The sequence below is a fragment of the Odocoileus virginianus genome, chromosome 2 (assembly GCF_023699985.2).
Source record: "Odocoileus virginianus isolate 20LAN1187 ecotype Illinois chromosome 2, Ovbor_1.2, whole genome shotgun sequence".
In the NCBI taxonomy this organism is placed as follows: domain Eukaryota; kingdom Metazoa; phylum Chordata; class Mammalia; order Artiodactyla; family Cervidae; genus Odocoileus; species Odocoileus virginianus.
Genome location: NC_069675.1, coordinates 27,742,422 through 27,764,041, shown reverse-complemented (window position 1 = coordinate 27,764,041; position 21,620 = coordinate 27,742,422). Strand labels below are relative to the sequence as shown.

General features: G+C 36.3%; 1 protein-coding gene across 6 annotated transcripts; it reads right to left on the bottom strand.

The window, feature by feature from the left end:
• Positions 1 to 69: 69 nt before the first annotated feature.
• CRIPT (CXXC repeat containing interactor of PDZ3 domain) lies at positions 70 to 21,489 on the bottom strand. 6 transcript variants are annotated; one of them, XM_070477780.1, is made up of 6 exons: positions 21,320 to 21,478; positions 19,055 to 19,120; positions 15,313 to 15,388; positions 12,053 to 12,156; positions 11,674 to 11,738; positions 70 to 1,221 (listed from the first exon to the last, which is right to left on the bottom strand). In XM_070477780.1, exons 1-5 carry the CDS (start codon positions 21,333 to 21,335, stop codon positions 11,674 to 11,676), a joined length of 327 nt encoding a protein of 108 aa, XP_070333881.1. In that variant the 5' UTR covers positions 21,336 to 21,478; the 3' UTR covers positions 70 to 1,221. The 6 variants fall into 6 exon arrangements, with proteins under 6 accessions (XP_070333881.1, XP_070333902.1, XP_070333891.1 ...); XM_070477801.1 differs by lacking the exon at positions 12,053 to 12,156 and having other exon boundaries at positions 21,320 to 21,489; XM_070477774.1 differs by lacking the exon at positions 70 to 1,221 and having other exon boundaries at positions 9,941 to 11,738; positions 21,320 to 21,476.
• Between the last annotated feature and the right edge of the window lie 131 nt (positions 21,490 to 21,620).

The window sequence follows — 21,620 nt, the reverse complement described above, 5'->3', positions numbered from 1 at the left end:
CCATAGTGCTTTCTGACTACCTCCTGGATTCAATATGATTTCAACAAACCAGTCTTTTAGGCTTCATAATCTGATCCCACCTTGTTTATTGCATTCGTATCTCCCATAACCCTTCAAGATGAACTTCAATTTCAACCAGTTAATCTCCAATAAGCTCTGTTAACATCTTTCTCTTCATTCCTACTTCCCAATTATAATATTATCTATAAGAATGGATGGGAAGAAAAAAAGGCTGTATCTGTTCTCTTCCAACTGATAGTCCACATTCCAAAGGGTAAGTGTCTGAATACAATTAGGAACATGACAAGTATTAAAAGTACATAAAATTGAAGCTTCTGGATAAAGACAGTGGAATGAAACACATCTAGTTTTCATCCTTCTCAATTTCCCCACATAAAAATACAATAAAGGGGTGGCATAAATCCTAAGGATAAATAGAGTGAAAGAAGATACCAAAAGAACCAAATTTTGGAGTAGAAAACAGACAAATAGTAACGGACTTGGCAAACTTTGAGAGACCACGAGTAAGTTAGTAAGCTGACATTAAGTGAAGACAAATTGTATAAGCACTCTCAGTTCAGTTCAGTTGCTCAGTCGTATCCGACTCTGCGACCCCATGGACTGCAGCACGCCAGGCTTCTCTGTCCTTCACCAACTCCTGGAGCTTGCTCAGACTCATGTCCACTGAGTCAGTGATGCTGTCCAACCATCTCATCCTCTGTCATCCTCTTCTCCTCCCACCTTCAATCTTTCCCAGCATCAGGGTCTTTTCTAATGAGTCACTTCTTCACATAAGGTGGCCAAAGTATTGGAGCTTCAGCATCAGTCCTTCCAATGAATACTCAGGACTGATTTCCTTTAGGATGGACTGGTTGGATCTCCTGGCTGTCCAAGGGACTCTTGAGAGTCTTCTCCAACACCACAGTTCAAAAGCATCAATTCTTTGGTGCTCAGCTTTCTTTATAGTCCAACTATCATATCCATATATGACTACTGGACTCTAGAATCCTCAACAAACTCAAGGATTGATGGCATCTCCAGAAGAGGGGTTAAATGGGGTGTTGAAATAAGGAAGACTGGTTGAATTAAGGCTGTCTGAGGATCAGGTAGCTTCCTGGATTTCTCCTCTTCCCATACTCCACATCACTGGTTGATCACCCCTCCCACACTTTGGCCAAAGTCTAGAGGTTTAGGCTTCAGAGATGGGAAAACAGATGGATTCTGGTTGGAGGAAAACCAGTCATGGTTGAGGGTGGGTGGTACTTAAAACAAGAAAAATAAGTGGATGCATATATATTGAATACTAAGACTTTCTGCTGCTTCTGACACTTTATCCTTCAACCAAGAGAAACTGGAGGACTAATCTGTGCAGAGTAAGATCATTTCAAAAAGAAATATCTAAATATACTGACTTTAGGAGTCCCTTTGCAAATACCTTAGATAGATCACCCCAAATCAGTGATCTAAACTTAAGACACATATGGCAAAGTCTGGAGACATTTTTTATTTTCACAAAACTTGGTGGGGTGGGGGGTTCTAGCATCTAAAGGGTAGAGGTTAGGGATGCTGCTAAAATATCCTACAATGCACAAGAAAAGCCTCCTACAACAAACGATTACCCAATCTAAAACATCCGTAGTGTTAACAGCTGATAACCTCTGCCTTACATGAAATTCATAGTCAACTTCTACCAACGTGAGCAGAGTTTCCAAGTCTCCCCAAGAAAGACAAAAAGACCAGACACTCGAGGAAAACAAGAACAGAGACCTAAACAAACAGATAAAAGCAACATGGAGGAAACAGAGACTTCGGGAAGAAAAAAACTACAAAACTACACTTGCCTCCCACTTATGACCATGATGGACTACCAGGACCAAACAATTAGGAATCCAGACAAGTCTAGAAAACTGTTTTCTGACATTGGACAACAGGACTGCCTTTCACATCTAAGTCCTGGATTTGACTTTTGCTTACAAGGATCCAGTTTTAATTTACTGAAGAATTTCCCCACTGATTTATAACGCCACTTGCGTCACATGCCACCTTTCCACACATGTATTCATCTACTCTTAGTTGCTCTGTTTCTGTCTTTGTGCTGGTATAATACTGTCCTAATAATTCAGTTTTATAACAAACTTTGATATTTGGTACATCAAGTCCCTCCAACTTATTTATCATTAAAAGTGTCTTTTGGCTCTTTGCTCTTCCATATAAACTTTATTATCAGCTTGCTGAGTTCTGTCTTGTTCAATAAATTTTATAACTTTCTCCAAAAAGACTTGGACACCTTTTGTTATATTTATTTTTATATAGTTTCTATTATATATATTTTCAAATGACATATAGTTTTTGCTGGTATGCTTAAATGCATTCTGCTTTTGTATACTTATCGCCTTAGCAGTAAATTGCATAAACTCTTTATTCAGTGTAATAATTCATTGGGGTTCTTTGGAGAGCCACAACACACTGAAATACTGCAAACAATTAGTTTTGCTTTCTTCCTTCTGACCTCTATACTTTTTTCCTCTTTGTCTTGTTTAACTGCACTGGCTAGAATCTCTAGTACAATGTGAACAGAAATGGTGAGGGACTTCCTTGGTGGCCCAGTGGTAAAGGCTGCACTCACAACGCAGGGGGCCTGGGTTTGATCCTTGGTCAGGAAACTAGATCACATGTGGTGCAATTAAGACCCAGAACAGCCAAATAAATAAAAAGGCAGATTCTTTACCATCTGAGCCACCAGGGAAGCCCAAATAAAAATACTTATGTTGGCCAATCTTGCATTTCTGGGATAAACCTGTATTGGTCACAAAATATTATCAACTGTTAAGAATTGAGCAATTAGTTTTCTAACATTTTCCATCTTTGCTCATGACTGATAATGCTCTGTAATTTTCTTTTCTTTACAGTACTTGCCTGATTTGGGTAACAAGGTTATACTAGCCTCATAAAGTGAGTTGAGTAGTCCCACTTTTTCTCGTTTGAAAAGGTTTGTGTAAAGTCTGGAATCACTTAATAGAATTTTGGTATAATTCACCTGCAAAATTATCTCATTCTTATGTTTGATTCCTGATAAAATTTCTTTAGTTACTATAGGATCTTTCAGGTTTTAAATTTATTCTTGTCAATTTCAATCATTATTTTTATAGGAAAATATCCATTTAATCTATTTTTCAAATATACTGACATGTGTCCACGGTATTCTTTTTCTTTGCTGTATCTAGAATTAAGCTCTAATATCTATTAAAATTGTCTGTTTCTGATTTTTTTAAAATCAATCTTGCTATAGGTTTTAGAGTACTGGTCTTTATAAAGAATGAATTTTTGAGCTCTATTCATTTCCTATTGTACCTTAGTTTTACATGTGATTCATTTATAATCTTATTTTTATTAATTCCTTACCCTTACTTTCTTTGGATTTGTTTTCTAACTTCAATTCTTAGCTCACTGTCAGACTTTCTTTTCTTTCTAGATAAGCATTTAAAGCTATACACAACCCTCTGAATTTCACTTTAGTTGTATCCCACGTTTTGATAATTATTATTTGATCTTAAGTAAATTCTAATTCAACAATGACTGTTTGGACTCAGTTATTTAGAAGCATGTTTTATCCAAATACAGTTGTTCCTCCGTATCTGCAGGGGACTGTTTTCAGGACCACCCCCCGCAATACACCACAATTTGCAGATGTTCAAGTCCCTTATATCAAATGGTGTAGTATTTCCATATAAACTATGCACAGCTTTCCTACCATATACTTTGAATCATCTCTAGATTACTTATAATGCCTATAATACTATGTAAATAGTTTTAAATACAGTGTAAAGGCTGTCTAAATAGTTGCCAGCACATGGCAAATCCAAATTTTGCTTTTCAGACCTTTTTGGAAATTTTGGGGGGAATATTTTCAATCCGTGGTTGGTTGAATTTGTGGATGCAGAACCCAAGGATAGAGGGCCGACTATACACACTCTAAAAAAAATTATCTTTCTGTTGTTGATTTCTAACCTGTGTTATGATTAGACGTTGGTCTTTCTGGTATCAAATCTCTGAAAATTGTTGACATATGTCTTATGGCTTAGTACATGATTTTTTGCTAATGGTTGTATGCTTAACAATGCATATTATTCAGTTACTGAGATGATCTTTTCTGTGTCCATTAGATCAAGTTATTAATTGTACTGTTCAAATCTTACTGAATTTTTAATATTTCGGCTGTTTGATCAATTAGTGCAAGAAGTATATAAAACCTTTCACTACAACAGTTTGTCAATTCTTCCTTTATATATTTTGAAGATATCAGCAGTATACAACAAGACTTGTTTTTATCTTCTTGGAAACTTGAACCTTTTATCAGTATGTAATGGTCTTTTTTTCCTCTAGTAATGCTTCTGACCTTAAGATTTTCTTTCTCTATATTACTATAGCCACATCAGTTTTCTTTTAATTAATATTTGCCTGGTATACTTTCCCATCATTTTACTATAAATGCACATTCAGCATATGGCTGGAACTTTAAAAGAAATGTGACAATTTGTTTCCCTTAACTGGAAAATTTAGTATATTCACATCATTTGTGTTAGAGATACATTTGAATTTATTTCCTCCATATTACTTTGCTCCTTTTGTTTTCTAAACGTCTTTTCCAAGCACTCTCCTTTTTTGACTTCTTTTGGATTGATATATTTTCCCTTACTCTATATACCTCAGTTTGGAAAATATGCTGTTTATTTTATTCTGTTAAGAAATTTTAACCTGTATTGCTTTAAAATGTATTTTTTAACTTAACCAAGTTGAAAATCTGTCAACATCTTTTTCTTCTTGAGGACTTAATCTGATCAACTATTTTATTATTTTCCAGTATTTTAGTTATTAACTCCACAAACTACATGTTAACATGCTTCATAATCAATGTTTGTCTATACTTAGCTGCATATTTATCATTTTATGGAACTGACCATTCTCTCTTGTATTTCATTAATTTTTGAGCTCACTTTCTTCTTCCTGAAATATGCCTTTTCGAATGTCCTCTACTGAGGATTTGGTTGGTTTAAACTCACCTGCTTGCCTAAAAATGTCTATCTCATCCTTGTTCTTAAGGAGAGATTTTAATTTTCTTCCCCATGTCTTCCCCCAAGGCTAAAGCTAGGATAAAAACATATTCCGACTGCCTTTTTGCAAGGGGTTTTATAGTAAATACACTGAAAACACTGTCTTGTAGGGATCCATGCTTTATGCACCTATGTCTGATCTAACCTTTCCACCTTGTTCAAGTCCAGGGCTTTGTCGTCTATGCACATGATGCTTTAAGTAGGTTTTAGACACTGACAGGTTAGAAGATAATTCTTTTAAGGCAAGCATGGGCTTTGGTACTAATGTACATTTTGGACTTCTTTTTCTTTGTTTCTGGGCTCTAAGAATCATCATTATTTCCTGCCAGTTGATAGGTACACAGAAATTTTATATACTTAAATGAATATATATACATGTAAATAAATGGCTTCCAGTATTTTTATTGTATGACTAAGTTTCTCTGCCTATCTTTTCACAATGTTGTTGGAGACTTAAGTCCACCTATTTGATCTGTACGTCTAAAACTGCAAATCTTTTATAGCATGATGGAAAATTAAAAACCAAGAAAGAACACCACTGCCCTCTGGTGGAGGAACTTACTATTAGAACATATAAAGGAGACCCACTATAACTCAACTTCTCATTTCCTCATTTAGTCAACAAGGCAGTCAAATCTTTTAACAGGTCATCCGAATCTGTCCCTTCATTTCCATTCTCTGAGTATCACCTTAGTCGAGTTCCTTTTTTTCTGCTAGAATTGCTGTTTTTGAAACGGTCTCTCTCTTTAGTTACTATTCTTTCAATATATTTTCTTTGTACCTTACAATACTATATTAATTGATAGGTTGTTTATCACAGTCTTGCTGATGGTTATGAGCAAAAAACTTGGAGCCAATAAAAGTAGTCTGATTAGGGATGAGAACATAGTATAGATTCAATAAATGTTAGGTGAATTGAAACAAGTATTTAGTTCCAGTTATTCACTTACCAAATTTATCTGGGAGGCAGCATAAGCACAAAAGTTCCCAAGCTTTTTTCCTGCACTAACATATTGAAGAACGACATTCACATGTATTATTCTGTTGGCTTACTTAGATTTTTAAGAAACTTTTTTTAAGAAACAATTTTTAATTGCAAAATACATGAGCAGTATTAAACAATTCAGAGTTCTGCAATAATGATGCTGGAGACCCAGGTTCTTGCTGTGGAAGAAGATACAAATATTAAATGGGTAAAGGCAAGAAAGAACCCTGTGGGGTTGGTTTGGAATTGAAGGTATTAGAGAAACTGGTGATTTCTGGTAAATGTTTCTTAGTTCTTTCTGTTGAAGGGCCCTATAAGCAATGACAAGCCAGCAGGTCTAGATCTTAGTTTCTAAACACCATTGTCCACTAAAAAAAACTAAGGATCTTTGGAAAAATGGCTGATTCCAAGGATGGGTGAAGGGAAAACAACAAGATAAACTTGGAACATTTTGTGCTGGAGAGTAAGAAATTTCTCAAAGAATGATAAAAACATGTCAAAAAGACTCAGAAGCCAGCCTAAAAGGTCTCCACTGACCAAATATGGAACAATTTGACATTAAAACAAATGAGAGTAACAGATGAATAAAATAGGAATTTATGAGTTCATACGAAAAGAAGTGAGAAAAGGCATCTTCTCTTTATAATAGAATGCCAACTAATAAATGTGGGGGAATGATAGAACTGGAAAACTATCATTTGGCAGCTATCAGTTAACAATTCAACCAAGAAGCATCACTGGATGCTAAACTTAGTGTATGAAAGTTTGCTGAGAAACAGAATATTTACAGTCTCAAAGTATCTGCCCACAAAATGCTTGCTAACTTAAAAAAATTAGAAACTTTACATTGGAAAAATCTAGCAGATACCACCAAAAATAAGCAATCAAAACAAACAGCTTGTGATGGAACAACCAATACCATGATTCGATGCACTGAAAAGGACACTGTCACTTCTATGGTACTCTTGCCAAAAAGATAAAAACTCAATTTAATCATAAACAAACATCGGAAAATCTCAAATTAAGGGACACTTCATATATGTAAGTAGTCTATATTTTTCACGCCCTTGACATTTCTGAGACAGATTGAAGAACTGCTCCAGACTGAAGGAGACTAGAGACTTGACAACTAAATGGAATGCGTTATTCTGGATTGAATCCTGGACCAATTCACCCCTGCCCCTCTCCCCGACCATTACTGGAACAACCAGTGAAATGTGGAATATATTAGATACTGTATTAACACTAATTTTCTGATTTTGATAATTATGCTGTAGTTACATAAGAAAATATCCTTATTCTTAGAGAATACACACTTATTTGGGGTAAAGAGGAATCACCTGTAAGTAATATTCAAGTGGTCAGAAAAAAAGCATTTATTCTACACTTACGATAAATAGATAAAGGGAAACCTCTTCTTTAGAGTAGTATGACAACTAATTAATCTAGAAAGAATAATGTAGGTAGAAAAATCACAATTTTGTAAACATCACAGTAAAAGTTTATTCAGACAAGAATTATCAAAAGATGCTAAATCTAGGAGGGGAAGGTTTGACAAGAAATAGAACATCAATCAACCTGGGTCTCAAATTATCTACTAATTGCAAAAGTTAAAACAGTAACTAACTATACAGTGGAGAAACTGGACAACATCTTACTCACATGATAAAATTAACATCACCAATAAGAGGCGAGGGGACATTCTGAGAGCCTGGATATGACACTGAAAGGACACATCATTCACAGTATTTCAGCCCACACTGTATAATCCAAATGTAACCATGAGACAGAATCAGAAAAACCCAAACTGAAGGATAATCTATACTTTAACTGTCCTGTATTCTCCAAATAAATACTATAAAAAACAAGGAAAGGCTGAAGAACTGGTCCAGATTAGAGTGAAGATAATCTAACATATGATCCTGGGTTAGATCCCGTAGCTGTAAAAAAATTCACCAATGGGACAACAAATGGAACTGGAACAAGGACTATAGATTAGATGAAAATATTAATGTTTAAAAAATAAAAAAAATTAGAAAAAGAAAATATTAATGTTAAATTCCTGAATTTGATAACCATACTTCACATGCTTGCTCTTATGAAGTACATATGTAGTATTAAAGGGTGTGGTTTCTGCAATGTATTCATCATGTGGTCAAAAAAATGTGTAAGGAGACAGAAAATGGTAAAGCAAATAGAAACATTAACAAGCTGAAGTGCAGAACAATGTACACATTTCTTCTGCCTGAAATTCTCAAAAAATAAATATGTATCTATGCATGTAAATATATATTTCTAGGATACTAAAATTATTAGTACTCTCCTGTTCCCCCAGGTAAAGGGATTAGAAGCTAAAAAGCACTAGGTAGTTGGCATGAGGCTGTAAAGGGCTAAGTCTCTCTTTTCTCAACCCTTAATTCTATTCCACAGAGAAAACCGTATCAGTGGCTTTCAGATGTTTTCCATTTGTATACATAAACTTCTGCACAAATACATAAATCTTGTATTATTTTGATGGCTGCATATTTTAATAAGTGAAAGTACTTAAGAAATTTTCTGTTGGTATTTGTTTCTGACATACATACATTAAATACAATCTGAGATTTTTTAAAAAATGTTATTTAACTTGATAAAGGCTAGATGTGATCTTAATCCTGTCATCTTAATGTTATATTTTCTATTTTTTAATTTCTTTTAAAAATATTTTATGTTTATGTTTTATTTTGGGACTTTCTTCCTCTTTTAATAACTTCTATTCAACTTACGGCAGTCACATTGTTATTTCTACAATATGAGGGTTTATAACACTTACACTACTCTGAGGTATAACACTGACAAATATCTTCACGGAACAACCTGAGTCTGGCCATTGGATCATTTACAGTAGAAGGCTAGTCAGGCATGAATAGGAAATATGAGTTGTGGAAATCCACATCCCAGTTGATACTTGATGTACTTTCCCAAAGTTGACAAATGCAGCTTTTAATGGATCTGGGTCACTCTCTTAATCAGGTCCTATTATGTATCCCTTGTGTTGAGTTTAGCTTAAAATCCCAAATTAAAGCATGAGAAGATACTTCTTGCCCTCAGAGCTATTGTTATTATATTTTTCATTATTGCTGTGATCTTTCTGGGTAAGAATAAGAATGTATCCTAGGGGGGAAAAACCTTATAGATAAAATTAAACAGTTAAAACTTTAAATACTTTCCACAGTAATTTTAAAACATAAAAATGTGGTACCTATACCATTGTATCATCATTGTATCTAGTCTACCATTTTACAGTGATACACTTTATACCACACTTGGCAATGGGGAATACTTTTTTTGGCCTCCCACAGTAAGCTTGTTTGAAAAGCAGAAGTCCTGTACCTCTAAAGGCAGCAAAAGACAGGGATTTGTCTGAAACCTGAAAGTGAACAGACAGGCCAGAAATAAACTCACACACCTATGGTCAATTAATCTTCAACAAAGGAGGCAAAAATATACAATGGAAAAAAGACAATCTCTTCAGCAAGTAGGGAAAGTTGGACGGCTGCACATGAATCAATGTAGTCAGAACATACCCGCTCACCACACACAAAAATAAACTCAACATGGCTTAAACACTTAATAAGACGTGATGCTGATGCCATAAAACTCCTAAAAGAGAATGCACGCAAAACATTCTCTGAAATAAACCGCACCAATGTTTCTTAGATCAGTCTACCAAAGCAATAGAAACAAAAGCAAAATTAAACCAACTGGACCTAATCAAACTTATAAGCTTTTGTATAACAAAGGAAATCATATACAAAATGAAAAGAACAACCTACAGACTCAGAGAAAATATTTACAAATGATGTGACTGACAAGTGCTTTATTTCCAAAACACACAAACAGTTCATGTAATTCAACACAAAGCCCAAACCACACAATCAAAAAATGGGCAGAAGACCTAGACACTTCTCCAAAGAAGACATACAGATGGCCAACAGGCACATGAGAAGATGTTCAACGTCACTAATTATTGGAGAAAAGCAAATCAAAACTACAGTGAAGTACCATAGTCAGAAAGGCTATCATTAAAAAGTCTACTAATAACAAACGCTAGAAAGGGTATGGAGAAAAGGGAACCCGCCTACACTGTAGGAATATGAGTTGGTACAGTCACTAAGGAAAACATTATGAATGTTCCTCAAAGAACTAAAAATTGAACTAACATATGATCCAGCAATCCAACTCCTGGGCATATATTCAGACAAAACTACAATTCAAAAGACTGACACATACAATGGAATATTACTCAGTCATAAAAAGAATGAAATAATGTCCAATTAACATGACAGCCTTAGAAATTACTGTACTAAGTGAGGTTAGAAAGACAGATACCATATGATTTCACTTAAAGGCAGAATCTAAAATATGACACAAACGAACCTATCTAAGAAACAGAACAGACTCACAGACAAAGAGAACAGCCTTGTGACTGCCAAGGGGGCTGTCGGGGTGGGGAGATGGATTGGGAGTTAGGGGTTAGCAGATGCACAGAACCGATAAACAACAGGGTCTTACTGCATAGCACAGGGAACTGTATATCTTGCGATATACCATAATGGCAAAGGATTTAACAAACAATGTATATATACGTATAACTGAATCATTCTGTTGTCCACAGCAGAAATTAACACAACACTGTAAATCAACTACACTATAGTTAAAAAAAAGAAACCTCAAAGCAGTCTTTTAGCAGTCTATATTAAATATATATTTTAAAAAAGAGTCAAAATGTTTGCTTTGTCTATTTATTTTTAGTGGGGGAGGGAAAAGAAGAGGAGGTTAAAAAAATGTTTGGTGTCTGCTTCAAAGCACTTTCCCAAATAATGGTGATTCATTCACTATACATCATTATGGATGCGCAATGTTCTTCTGGCTTCTGAATTCAAGGTGATATGTGTTTTTCTGAAATCCAGTGTATTTTTTTGGACACATGTGGGTTGTCCCTTGAGTTCCTGTTCTCATATGAAAGCACTTCGGCTTCACAAATGAATAAAAAATAACATAAAAACAACTTTTGTTTAATTTGGGTCTGGGATAATTTATTTAAGGAACTATTAAACAACAATGGACTCAGATATTTAAATGTCCTATGATGCTGCAATTAATTAAGGAACGGCTGATTCTAAAGCTACACAACCAACAGGGAATGAGGGAAGGACTACAAGTCTGAATGCCAAATTCAAAGCCATGTATCAATAGCTTCCTTCTTTTGCAATATCTATAATGTAGAGGGAAAAAGAATAAAAATTATATGAGTAATGATAAATTAAAAAGTGCATACAGAACTAGGAAAATAGTTTTGTTAGATTTGTTACTTACTCCAGTTAAATAAGATGTTTGTAAAGAAAATAAAGCTTATGGCAGAAAACTAGTTACATTGCTGCTGACCTTCTTGACAGCAAAAGAAAGAATACCAGTCTACTTCCCTGGTTTAATTGTCTTAAGACATGTTATTTTGTAACTTGAACATCTAAGTTGTGCCTTGAAAATTCAAAGCAAAAAGTAAGATCATACAGAAAATCAGAAACTTCAATACACCTAAACAGATGTTTGCTTGTAGTTTTTGGTATCCAAAACCTTTTTTCCACACATAGCGCAGATGCCTAAAAACAAACAGAAAACTCATGTAAGCAATCAAATGCTAACAACAACTAATTATATCAATCAAATATTTAACTAATACCAATGATTTGGTTTAAGTCACTGCTGAAGGTAAAAAAAAAAAAAAACACCATCAGAAAAGAGAAAACATATATACTTTTAACTATGACAAGTTCTGTATATTTTGCCTTAGAAAAAAGGACATTTATCTGACAAATAAGATTTATGAAGGGCTACTCTTTTACTGTGTTATTCAAATCAGTATCAAAAGAAGTATTTTGATATGAACATAAAAGTGGTATTAAGAGAAACTCACCCTTTTTGTAGGCACAGCCCTGGCAATAATGAGAACCCGGTTGGTGTACAGAACTTTTACAAATTCTGCAAGTGGAGAACTTATTCTTTCCATATGGATCAAATCTAGAGATTTTTTTTTAAAAAGAAAAATGTACAATAGAAATACCCTTAAATAACCGCACTTAAGCAACAAATGTGATTAATCTATGCTTTCTGATCCCTCTATAAAACTCTACAAAATTGATAGGCATAGCACTCTTCTAACTGGCTACTCTCTTAACATACCTGCACACTTCTGCCCCTTCCATGTAAGCTGTATGCTTATAGAGTCATCTGGACTTAATCCCAAACCTGTTTATAATAGCTGTATTTGTCAATCTATTCATGTGATACAATTAAATATTATGGAAACTCATGAAATGAAGAGTACAAAAAATGTAACTGATTCTATTAAAAACTAAGTGAATTGGATGACCAGGAAAGAGTGAATCATTAAAACTGCTACAGCATTAGTCATGGGTAAGAAAACTTAAAAATTGAGAAAAAATTCTAAATGGAAGGACTTGGCACTTGAAAAGTGTCAGTTCTTGAGCTACTTTAAAGATACTGAAAATATATATTCTGGTTATGATTTATATAAGGCAAATGATAAAGTAGACTCATATTCAAAAAGTCTTGTCTCAATGTAAAATGATGAAATATGTGTACAGTTATGTGCTTTGACTTAAAATAAGGTATGTGTATCTCTTCATGATTGCCTAGTTTAACTGATATTTTCAATTAACTGATGTAAACTTCTTTGGATAAAAAAGTTTCTATTAAATGAAAATATCATCCTACTGTAACTGCAGTGCAGAATAATTTTAGAGGAAATACTTCCCATCAAATTGGCAATAACTTTTTGTAACTGAACTCATATACCAAATACCAACACTGTCCAGACCTGGTTTCTTCTCTTGGGTACAATATGATAGCTCATTTTTCAAAAGTTAATTTTTCTAAATCCAAAAGAATGTCACTTTACTTCCCACAAGGGAAGTTAAAAGTGAACCTGATTCTTCCTTTGAATAATAAGTTCAATTTGTTTGGACCTACAAGTCTACAGATTACTTTTTCTTAGAACCATATTTTTTTCTAAAATGTACATTTTAATATATCAGAAATCTTATGTATACTTCCCAAAATGAGACATTTAAAATACCCCAAAGTAATAGCTACTTATTAATGATACTGAAGGAAGTGTGGGAGCATAAAGGAACTAGAAGGACCTAAAACTGTATGCTCTGTAAAAGAAACAACTTGGTCAATAATAACTGAATGATCTTAGAAGACATCAATATGTCAGTCAACAATACACAATGAGACAATGTACTGAAGTTTAAGTCTATTATGCTATTTTATACTCATTATTTAATAAACACCTCTATGTGTAAGGCACTTTATGTATTAGAAGCTTTGTTATTAAAAGCCAAAGATGAACTTGACAAAGCTTCTGTCCTCACCCAGTTGACATTTGTGAGAGGAGACAGACAGTAAGTAAAGAGACAACCACACTTTTAAGATAGTAATACCTGTTATAGAGAAAATTCAAAGAGGATAGTGTGGTGGACAGGAGGGGAAGGAAGGAAGGAAGGAAGACCATTAGTTTAGATGCTGATTAGGGACTGTCTCTGAAAAAATGACATTTCAGCTGCAACTCAAGTAACCAGAAGGAGCCAGCCATGTGAGCTCTTAGGGATGAGTTCTAGGAAGAGGGCACAGTAAGCAAAACCTCTTCCAATGAGAGTGGGCTTGGTAAATCTGATTCAAGAGTTGGCTCAATGGGAAGTCACAGAGGTAGGAGGGGCCAGACTATAAAGGACCCTGTGAGAACATGGCACGGGGCCTGGATTTTATTCAATGTAAAAAGAAACTCAACGGACAGTTTTGAGCAAAGGAGTTACATATCTTTTAAGGAACCACTCTGATTATTATGAGAATGAAGTATAGGGAATCAGAGAGGAAACAGGGAGACAGAAGTTATTACAGTATTCAATAAGAAATAATAATGATGGTTTAGAAGAGGGTAATAGCAGTGAGATGAACAGAAGAAGGTGGATTCAGGTTAGTTTTTGGTAGTAGAGCCACAGAACTCACTAATGACTTTGGGAAGTGAATGAAATGGAAGAAATCAGTGAGGAATTTTGGTTTGTACAAGTAGATTGAACCCCAGAGCCTTGATGAGAAGACTATGATTAAACTGAAGGAAAAAGAGGATGCCTGTCAAACATCAAATTAGAAAAGTCAAGGAGGCAACTGGATATATGTCTGGAGTTCAGAAAAGTCAGGATGAGATATGCATGTGGAAGTCATTAACATACAGTTTGAATTTAAAGGTGTTGGACCAAAGTCACTTGAGGAGAGATAGCAAATTTGTAAATGGGAAAAAAAAAAGTCTAGGATTGAGTCTAGAAGCAGCGGACTGAGAAGCAACAGTTAGTGAGTTAAGAGGAAAGGAGAATGTGGTATCTCAAAGCCAAGAGAATAAATGGTTGCAAAAAAAAAAAGAGAGAGAGACAGCACACTTTTGAAAGGTTAAGAAAGGTAAGAACTGAGAAGTAGCCAACAGTTTCAAAGGTCATGTGTGATCTTGACAAGAGTAGGTTTATGAGTGTGGTAGAGACAGAGGCCTGACTACAGTGGCTGAAGGCTGAATATAACTTAATGACACTGAGAAAGTACTCTAGATACGGCTTTTGAAAACTTCTGCTATAAAAGGAAGCAAGAAAATGGATGGCAGCTAGAAGAATTTATGGAGCTTTTAAAACTGAATATAGTAGAGCATGGTGTCAAAAATTGTTTTTATGGTAGGAGACATTTTTACCCCCATTCCTCGGTAAAAAAGCAATGTTCAGGAAAGTTAAGGAACTGTTTTGACTTGCTTAAGGTTATAGAACTAGACAGTAACAAGTCTAGATTCAAATTTATGTCTGACTTTAGAGCTCATGATCTGTCCATACTTGTCTGCTGCCTGTGATTCATAGAAAAACTAAGAACTAGAAAATATAAGTACTATTTTCTGGTCAAATTATAAAAATAATACATATCTTCATATATTGATACAGTGAAAAGAACAGGGTAAAACCAATAGGATGTAACAGATAGCTTGGTTATACACCCTGGGAAGTACCTAAGTCTATGCTTTATTATAACAGAATGAGGCAAAACAAGTTCGTTCCAATACACTTAATATTAAAGAGTGGAAATTTATGACTGCTTTACAGATGCTCTTTTACCTACCTTGCTTTTTTTGAGGTCAAAGCCTTATTTTCGTTCAGCTTTCTTCCACCACTTTCTGCATTGAAATATACACACACTAGGTGGGTTATTTCTACACATTTCACATAATAACATAGCCATGCAACATTTAACAACTAGAAAGTTCATCTTTTGATTTCTAACCAATCAGTTCAGTTCAGTTGCTCAGTCGTGTCCAGCTCTTTGTGACCCCATGGACTGCAGCATGCCAGGCTTCCTTGTCTATCACAAACTCCCAGAGCCTACTGAAACTCATGTACATTGAGTTGGTGATGCCATCCAACCATCTCACCCTCTGTTGTCCCCTTCTCCTCCTGCCTTCGATCTTTCCCAGCAGCAGGGTCTTTTCCAATGAGTCAGTTCTTCGCATCAGGTGGCCAAAGTAATGAAGTTTCAGCTTCAGCATCAGTTCTTCCACTGAATATTCAGGACTGATTTCCTTTAGGATGGACAGGTTGTATCTCCTTGCAGTCCAGGGGACTCTCAGGAGTCTTCTCCAACACAACAGTTCAAAAGCATCTATTCTTCTGTGCTCAGCTTTCTTTATAGTCCAACTCACACATCCATACATGACCACTGGAAAAACCATAGCTTTGACTAGACAGACTTTGACGGCAAAGTAATGTCTCTGCTTTTTAATATGCTGTTTCAGTTGGTCATAACTTTTCTTCCAAGGAGTAAGCATCTTTTAATTTCATGGCTGCACTCACCATCTGCAGTGATTCTGGAGCCCCTAAAAATAAAGTCTCTCATTGTTTCCCCATCTATTTGCCATGAAGTGATAGGACCAGATGCCATGATCTTAATTTTCTGAATGTTGAGTTTTAAGCCAACTTTTTCACTTTTCTCTTTCACTTTCATCAAGAGGCTCTCTAGTTCTTCTTCAGTTTTCGTCATAAGGGGGGTGTCATCTGCATATCTGAGGTTATTGATATTTCTCCTGGCAATCTTGATTCCACCTTGTGCATCATCCAGCCCAGTGTTTCTTATGATGTACTCTGCATATGAGTTAAAAAAACAGGGTGACAATATACAGCCTTGACATACTCATTTCCTGATTTGGAACCAGTCTGTTGTTCCATGTCCAGTTCTAACCGTTGCTTCTTGACCTGCATACAGATTTTTCAAGACGCAGGTCAGGTGGTCTGGTATTCCCATGTCTTGAAGAACTTTCCAGTTTGTTGTGATCCATACAGTCAAAGGTTTTGGTGTAGTCAATAAAGCAGAAGTAGATGTTTTTTCTGGAACTCTCTTGCTTTTTCAATGATCTAACAGATGTTAGTAATTTGATCTCTGGTTCCTCTGCCTTTTCTAAAACCAGCTTGAACATCTGGAAGTTCATGGTTCACATACTGTTGAAGCCTAGCTTGGAGGATTTTGGGCATTACTTTGCTAGTGTGTGAGATGAGTGCAATTGTGCAGCAGTTTGAATATTCTTTGGAATTGCCTTTCTTTGGCATTGGAATGAAAACTGACCTTTTCCAGTCCTGTGGCCACTGCTGCATTTTCCAAATTTGCTGGCATATCAAGTGCAGCACTTTAACAGCATCATCTTTTAGGATTTGAAATAGCTCAACTGGAATTCCATCACCTCCACTAGCTTTGTTCGTAGTGATGCTTTCTAAGGCCCACATGACTGTATTCCAGGATGTTTGCTCTAGGTGAGTGATCACACCATCATGGTTATCTGGGTCATGAAGATCTTTTTTGTACAGTTCTTCTGTGTATTCTTGCCGCCTCTTCTTAATATCTTCTGCTTCTGTTAGGTCCATACCATTTCTGTCCTTTATTGTGCCCATCTTTGCTTGAAATGTTCCCTTGGTATCTCTAATTTTCTTGAAGAGTTCTCCAGTCTTTCCCATTCTATTGTTTTCCTCTATTTCTTTGCATTGATCACTGAGGAAGGCTTTCTTATCTCTCCTTGCTATTCTTTGGAACTCTGCATTCAAATGGGTATATCTTTCCTTTTCTCCTTTGTCTTTAGCTTCTCTTCTTTTCTCAGCTATTTGTAAGGCCTCCTCAGACAGCCATTCTGCCTTTTTGCATTTCTTTTCCTTGGGGATTGTCTTGATCACTGCCTCCTGTACAATGTCATGAAACTGTGTCCATAGTTCTGAAGGCACTCTATCAGATCTAATCCCTTGAATCTCTTTGTCACTTCTGCTGTATATTCATAAGGGTTTTGAGTTAGGTCCACCTGAATGGTCTAGCGTTTTCCCTACTTTCTTCAATTTAAGTCTGAATTTGGCAATAAGGAGTTCATGATCTGAGCCACAGTCAGCTCCCGGTCTTGTTTTTGCTGACTGTATAGAGCTTCTCCATCTTTGGCTGCAAAGAATATAATCAATCTGATTTCAGTACTAACCATCTGGTGATGTCCATGTCTACAGCCTTCTCTTATATTGTTGGAAGAGGGTGTTTGCTTTGACCAGTGCATTCTCTTGCTGCTAACCTTTGCCCTGCTTCAGTTTGTACCCCAAGGCCAAATGTGCCTGTTACTCCAGGTGTTTCTTGACTTCCTACTTTTGCATTCCAGTCCCCTATAATGAAAAGGACATCTTTTTTGTGTGTTAGTTCTAGAAGGTCTTGTAAGTCTTCATAGAACCGTTCAACTTCAGCTTCTTCAGGATTACTGGTTGGGGCACAGACCTGGATTACTGTGATACTGAACGGTTTGTCTTGGAAATGACCAAAGATCATTCTGTTGTTTTTGAGATTGCATCTAAGTACTGCATTTTGGACTCTTTTGTTGACTATGATGGCTATTCCATTTCTTGTAAGGGATTCTTTCCCACAGTAGTAGATATGATGGTCATCTGACTTAAATTCACCCATTCCAGTCCATTTTAGTTCACTGATTCATAAAATGTAGATGTTCACTCTTGCCATCTCCTGTTTGACCACTTCCAGTTTGCCTTAACTCATGGACCTAACATTCCAGGTAGACTAGCCTATATCAACATTTTCAAAAATCTTCATTTAAAAGCCAGGTTTTAAAGACACTACTTAAAAATAAAACAATTTTTTACTAGGAGAATAAAATTTGGATAAAAGGCAATCATTATAGGAACTCCCTGGCAGTCCACGGTTAAGACTCTGCCAAGGGGGTGGATTCGATCCCTAATCAGGGAACTGTGATCCCACAAACTTCACAGCATGGTTGGGGGTGGGGGACAGGGTGTGGTGGTGGAAAAAAAGCAATCATCTTATTCCTCAGACTCAATGTAGGACTTTGGGAATGGGTCTATATTTACTCTATCTAATGTAAAGTCCAGACACCACTACTTTAGTGCCAGTGACACTGAATAGTGAAAATATTTTTTTGTTTCCTCTGAAAAAAATCCTCACTGTAATTAATGATTATGATGGTGAAAACATTTAAATAATTTGTTCAAGAATATAAAATCAGGTGAGGAAAAGGGGCTTTCGATACTAACCCTAATTAAGCTTAATCAAATCAATTATTAACACTATGATGCACTCGTTGCTTAAAATTCATTTTTCTGCTATTTCCTTTCTACCAAATCAGGAACCCTGACATGTCACTGAAAGAACGAAATAGAAGAATATATTAAACAGTTGGGAGATCTAGTATTCTTTAATGTTTAATAAATGAAGTATGCTGTACGTATAACAAGATTTCATTTTACAAATAATGTGAAAATGAAAACATTATTCACAGGAAGTATCTCATTCAATATCTATGTTCTAAAAGGAAAAATACCTGTGGTATTCCTTGCACCATCTTTCCATGTATCTGGAGTGATAACAGTACCAAGTTTCTTTTCACCTGTTATAAAAAGACAGTAAAAACAAGGGGGATTAGTGTTTATTATCTAATAAATACACTACATTGTGCCTAAAGTTCACAATGGTATCACCACTCACAATGTACAAGCCTGTTAATGTTGGGCTTAGGGCCACTGAACTGAGACTTAAGATATTAACTGTGGGTAATGGATAACTGACTCTCAAGTAAAATTTGTGGATAACAGGATGGCTTATAATAGGCTTCCTCTGTACATGTATAAACAAATCTGATAAATCTATTCATTCTATAAACATTTACTAAGCATCTCTGATGTAGAAGCCATTGTATAAAGTATAGAGAAAAGTAAAATGAATTAGATAAAGGTCTAGATTTCAAGGTGTTTATAGCACACTGATTTTCCTAACAGTAGTCCTTAGTCTGAGTCTCACAGGTAGGCCACAGACGATATATGAATAAGACAAAACCATACATAAACTTTTTGTATATTCATTTTTAAGTAGACTATATTAAGTCCATAGCTTTCATCACATTCTCAAAGGGCTCAGAGAACCACCCCCAAAAGTTAAGAACTATTCAACTAAGATATAAGCTGGAAAATAAACAGTATAACAATTCAGAACTGTAGTGCTAGGAGAAATCTCATGGAAGAAAAAAATAATCTTGATCAGGGAAATCCAGGAAACCTTTGTGGGGAAGGCAATAGAGAGGGTTAGTGGCAATGGGACTGGTAAGAGAGAGGAGAAAAGAGGATGAAGGTAATGTGGATAAAGGACACATCCTGGGAAAAGGCATGGAAAACTAAGGGTATGTACATACAGGCATACAAAACAGTTTGGTTTGGCTGAAGTGAAGAATATAAAGGTTAGTGGAAATGAAGTTTAAAACCTAAGCTAAGGCTTTATTGTGAAGGGTCCTCCCTAATGCTAGGCTCCAAATATAAAAACACCAAATTATTTTCTGTACTCTGAAAATTTAATAAAGAAACCATTCCATGGTCATTCTTTCACCTAATATAAAAACTCTGATTCAAACTCACGGGCATCTGGGTTCTAAGTTTTATATACTATGGGGATATAAACAAAACAGATCATGTTAATTATCAGGATATGAGGACTTGAATCTTTACAGAAGAGTCAGACATACCTAACGGTAGGAAAAAGATATTTGAGGATATGACAGCTCTTTTTAAACCTATAAACAATATGTGAAGTCAAAAAATCATATTTTCTAGAACTCTCAAGGGTTGGCATTAGAGTCACTGAATGGCAACTATAAGGAAGAAAGTGTTAGTCACTCAGTCCTGTCTGACTCTTTGCGACCTCAGTGACTGTAACCTGCAAGGCTGCTCTGTCCATGGAATTCTCCAGGCAAGAATACAGGAGTGGGTTGCCATTCCCTTCTCCAGGTGATCTTCCGGACCTGGGATGGAACCCGGGTCTACCTGCACTGCAGGAAAATTCTATAGATTCTGAGCCATCAGCGAAGTCCATGAGGAGGAAAGACTTCTCTAAAAGCCAGAGAAAACTACAGAGACTTCTTTGAAGATGGTAAGATTCTCCTAGCCCCGTGCCTCAGTACTCTAGGCATTCATGCAAACAGCACTTAAGCCAGTGGGTGGGATCCTGATTTAGGCTTGTTAGATAAAGTACAGGACACCTAGTGAGATTTAAATTTCAGATAAACCAAGAATACATTTTCAGTAAAGAATATTGTAAAAGTGCGTGCTTTGGGACAAAGCACTTAATAGTAGTAGGAGCAGCAAACAGGGCCAAGTCTCAAATACAGCATAGGACATATTCACACTAAAAATTATTCGTTGTTTACCTGAAATTCAAATTTAACTGGGCGTCCGGTACTTTTATTTGCTAAATCCAGCAACTCCAGATGTTGTGGAAGTGATATTTAAGATCCATTCCAACCCTGAGGGTCTGTGAAGCGAGGGAGCCTGTCAAGAAGCAGCACAGGATGATAGACGGGGTCGAGGGGAAGCAACCGAAATAGACAAAACGGAGCAAAACTGGGACCACCCCGAATCCAACAGATACAGGACTATACGGTCATTGGGGAGGGGCCGGAATGGTCAAATAGTAAGACAGAAGGACAGAGACTTAGTCAGAGGCCTGTGGCGGAAGGAAAAACAAAAAAGGGCAAAGTCCCCGGGGAGTTCGAATTAGGGTCTCCTAGCCTCTTTCTCCCGGAGAAGTCTCCTTAACTCACATTTTTCGCACACCATCCTTTCGCGACGATATCCTCAGCCGCAGGACAAGCAGCAGCTGGAAGATATCAACACTATAGCCAGGAAAGAACTCCTCTTCCGGGTTACTAAAACTCACTTCCGGCCCCACCGCCCTTCGCCCCGCCTATCCTGCACCTGGAAAGGAGCGGGAGGAATAAACGCGAGAGAGAAGGCGGGGCTGCCTTCTTGGTCCGCCCCTCCACTTCTGCGATTGGCTGTGAGGCCTTGGGTCTCCGCCCCACAGGCTGCGCCTGCGCGAGGCTCAGAGCAGTGAGTGGCACC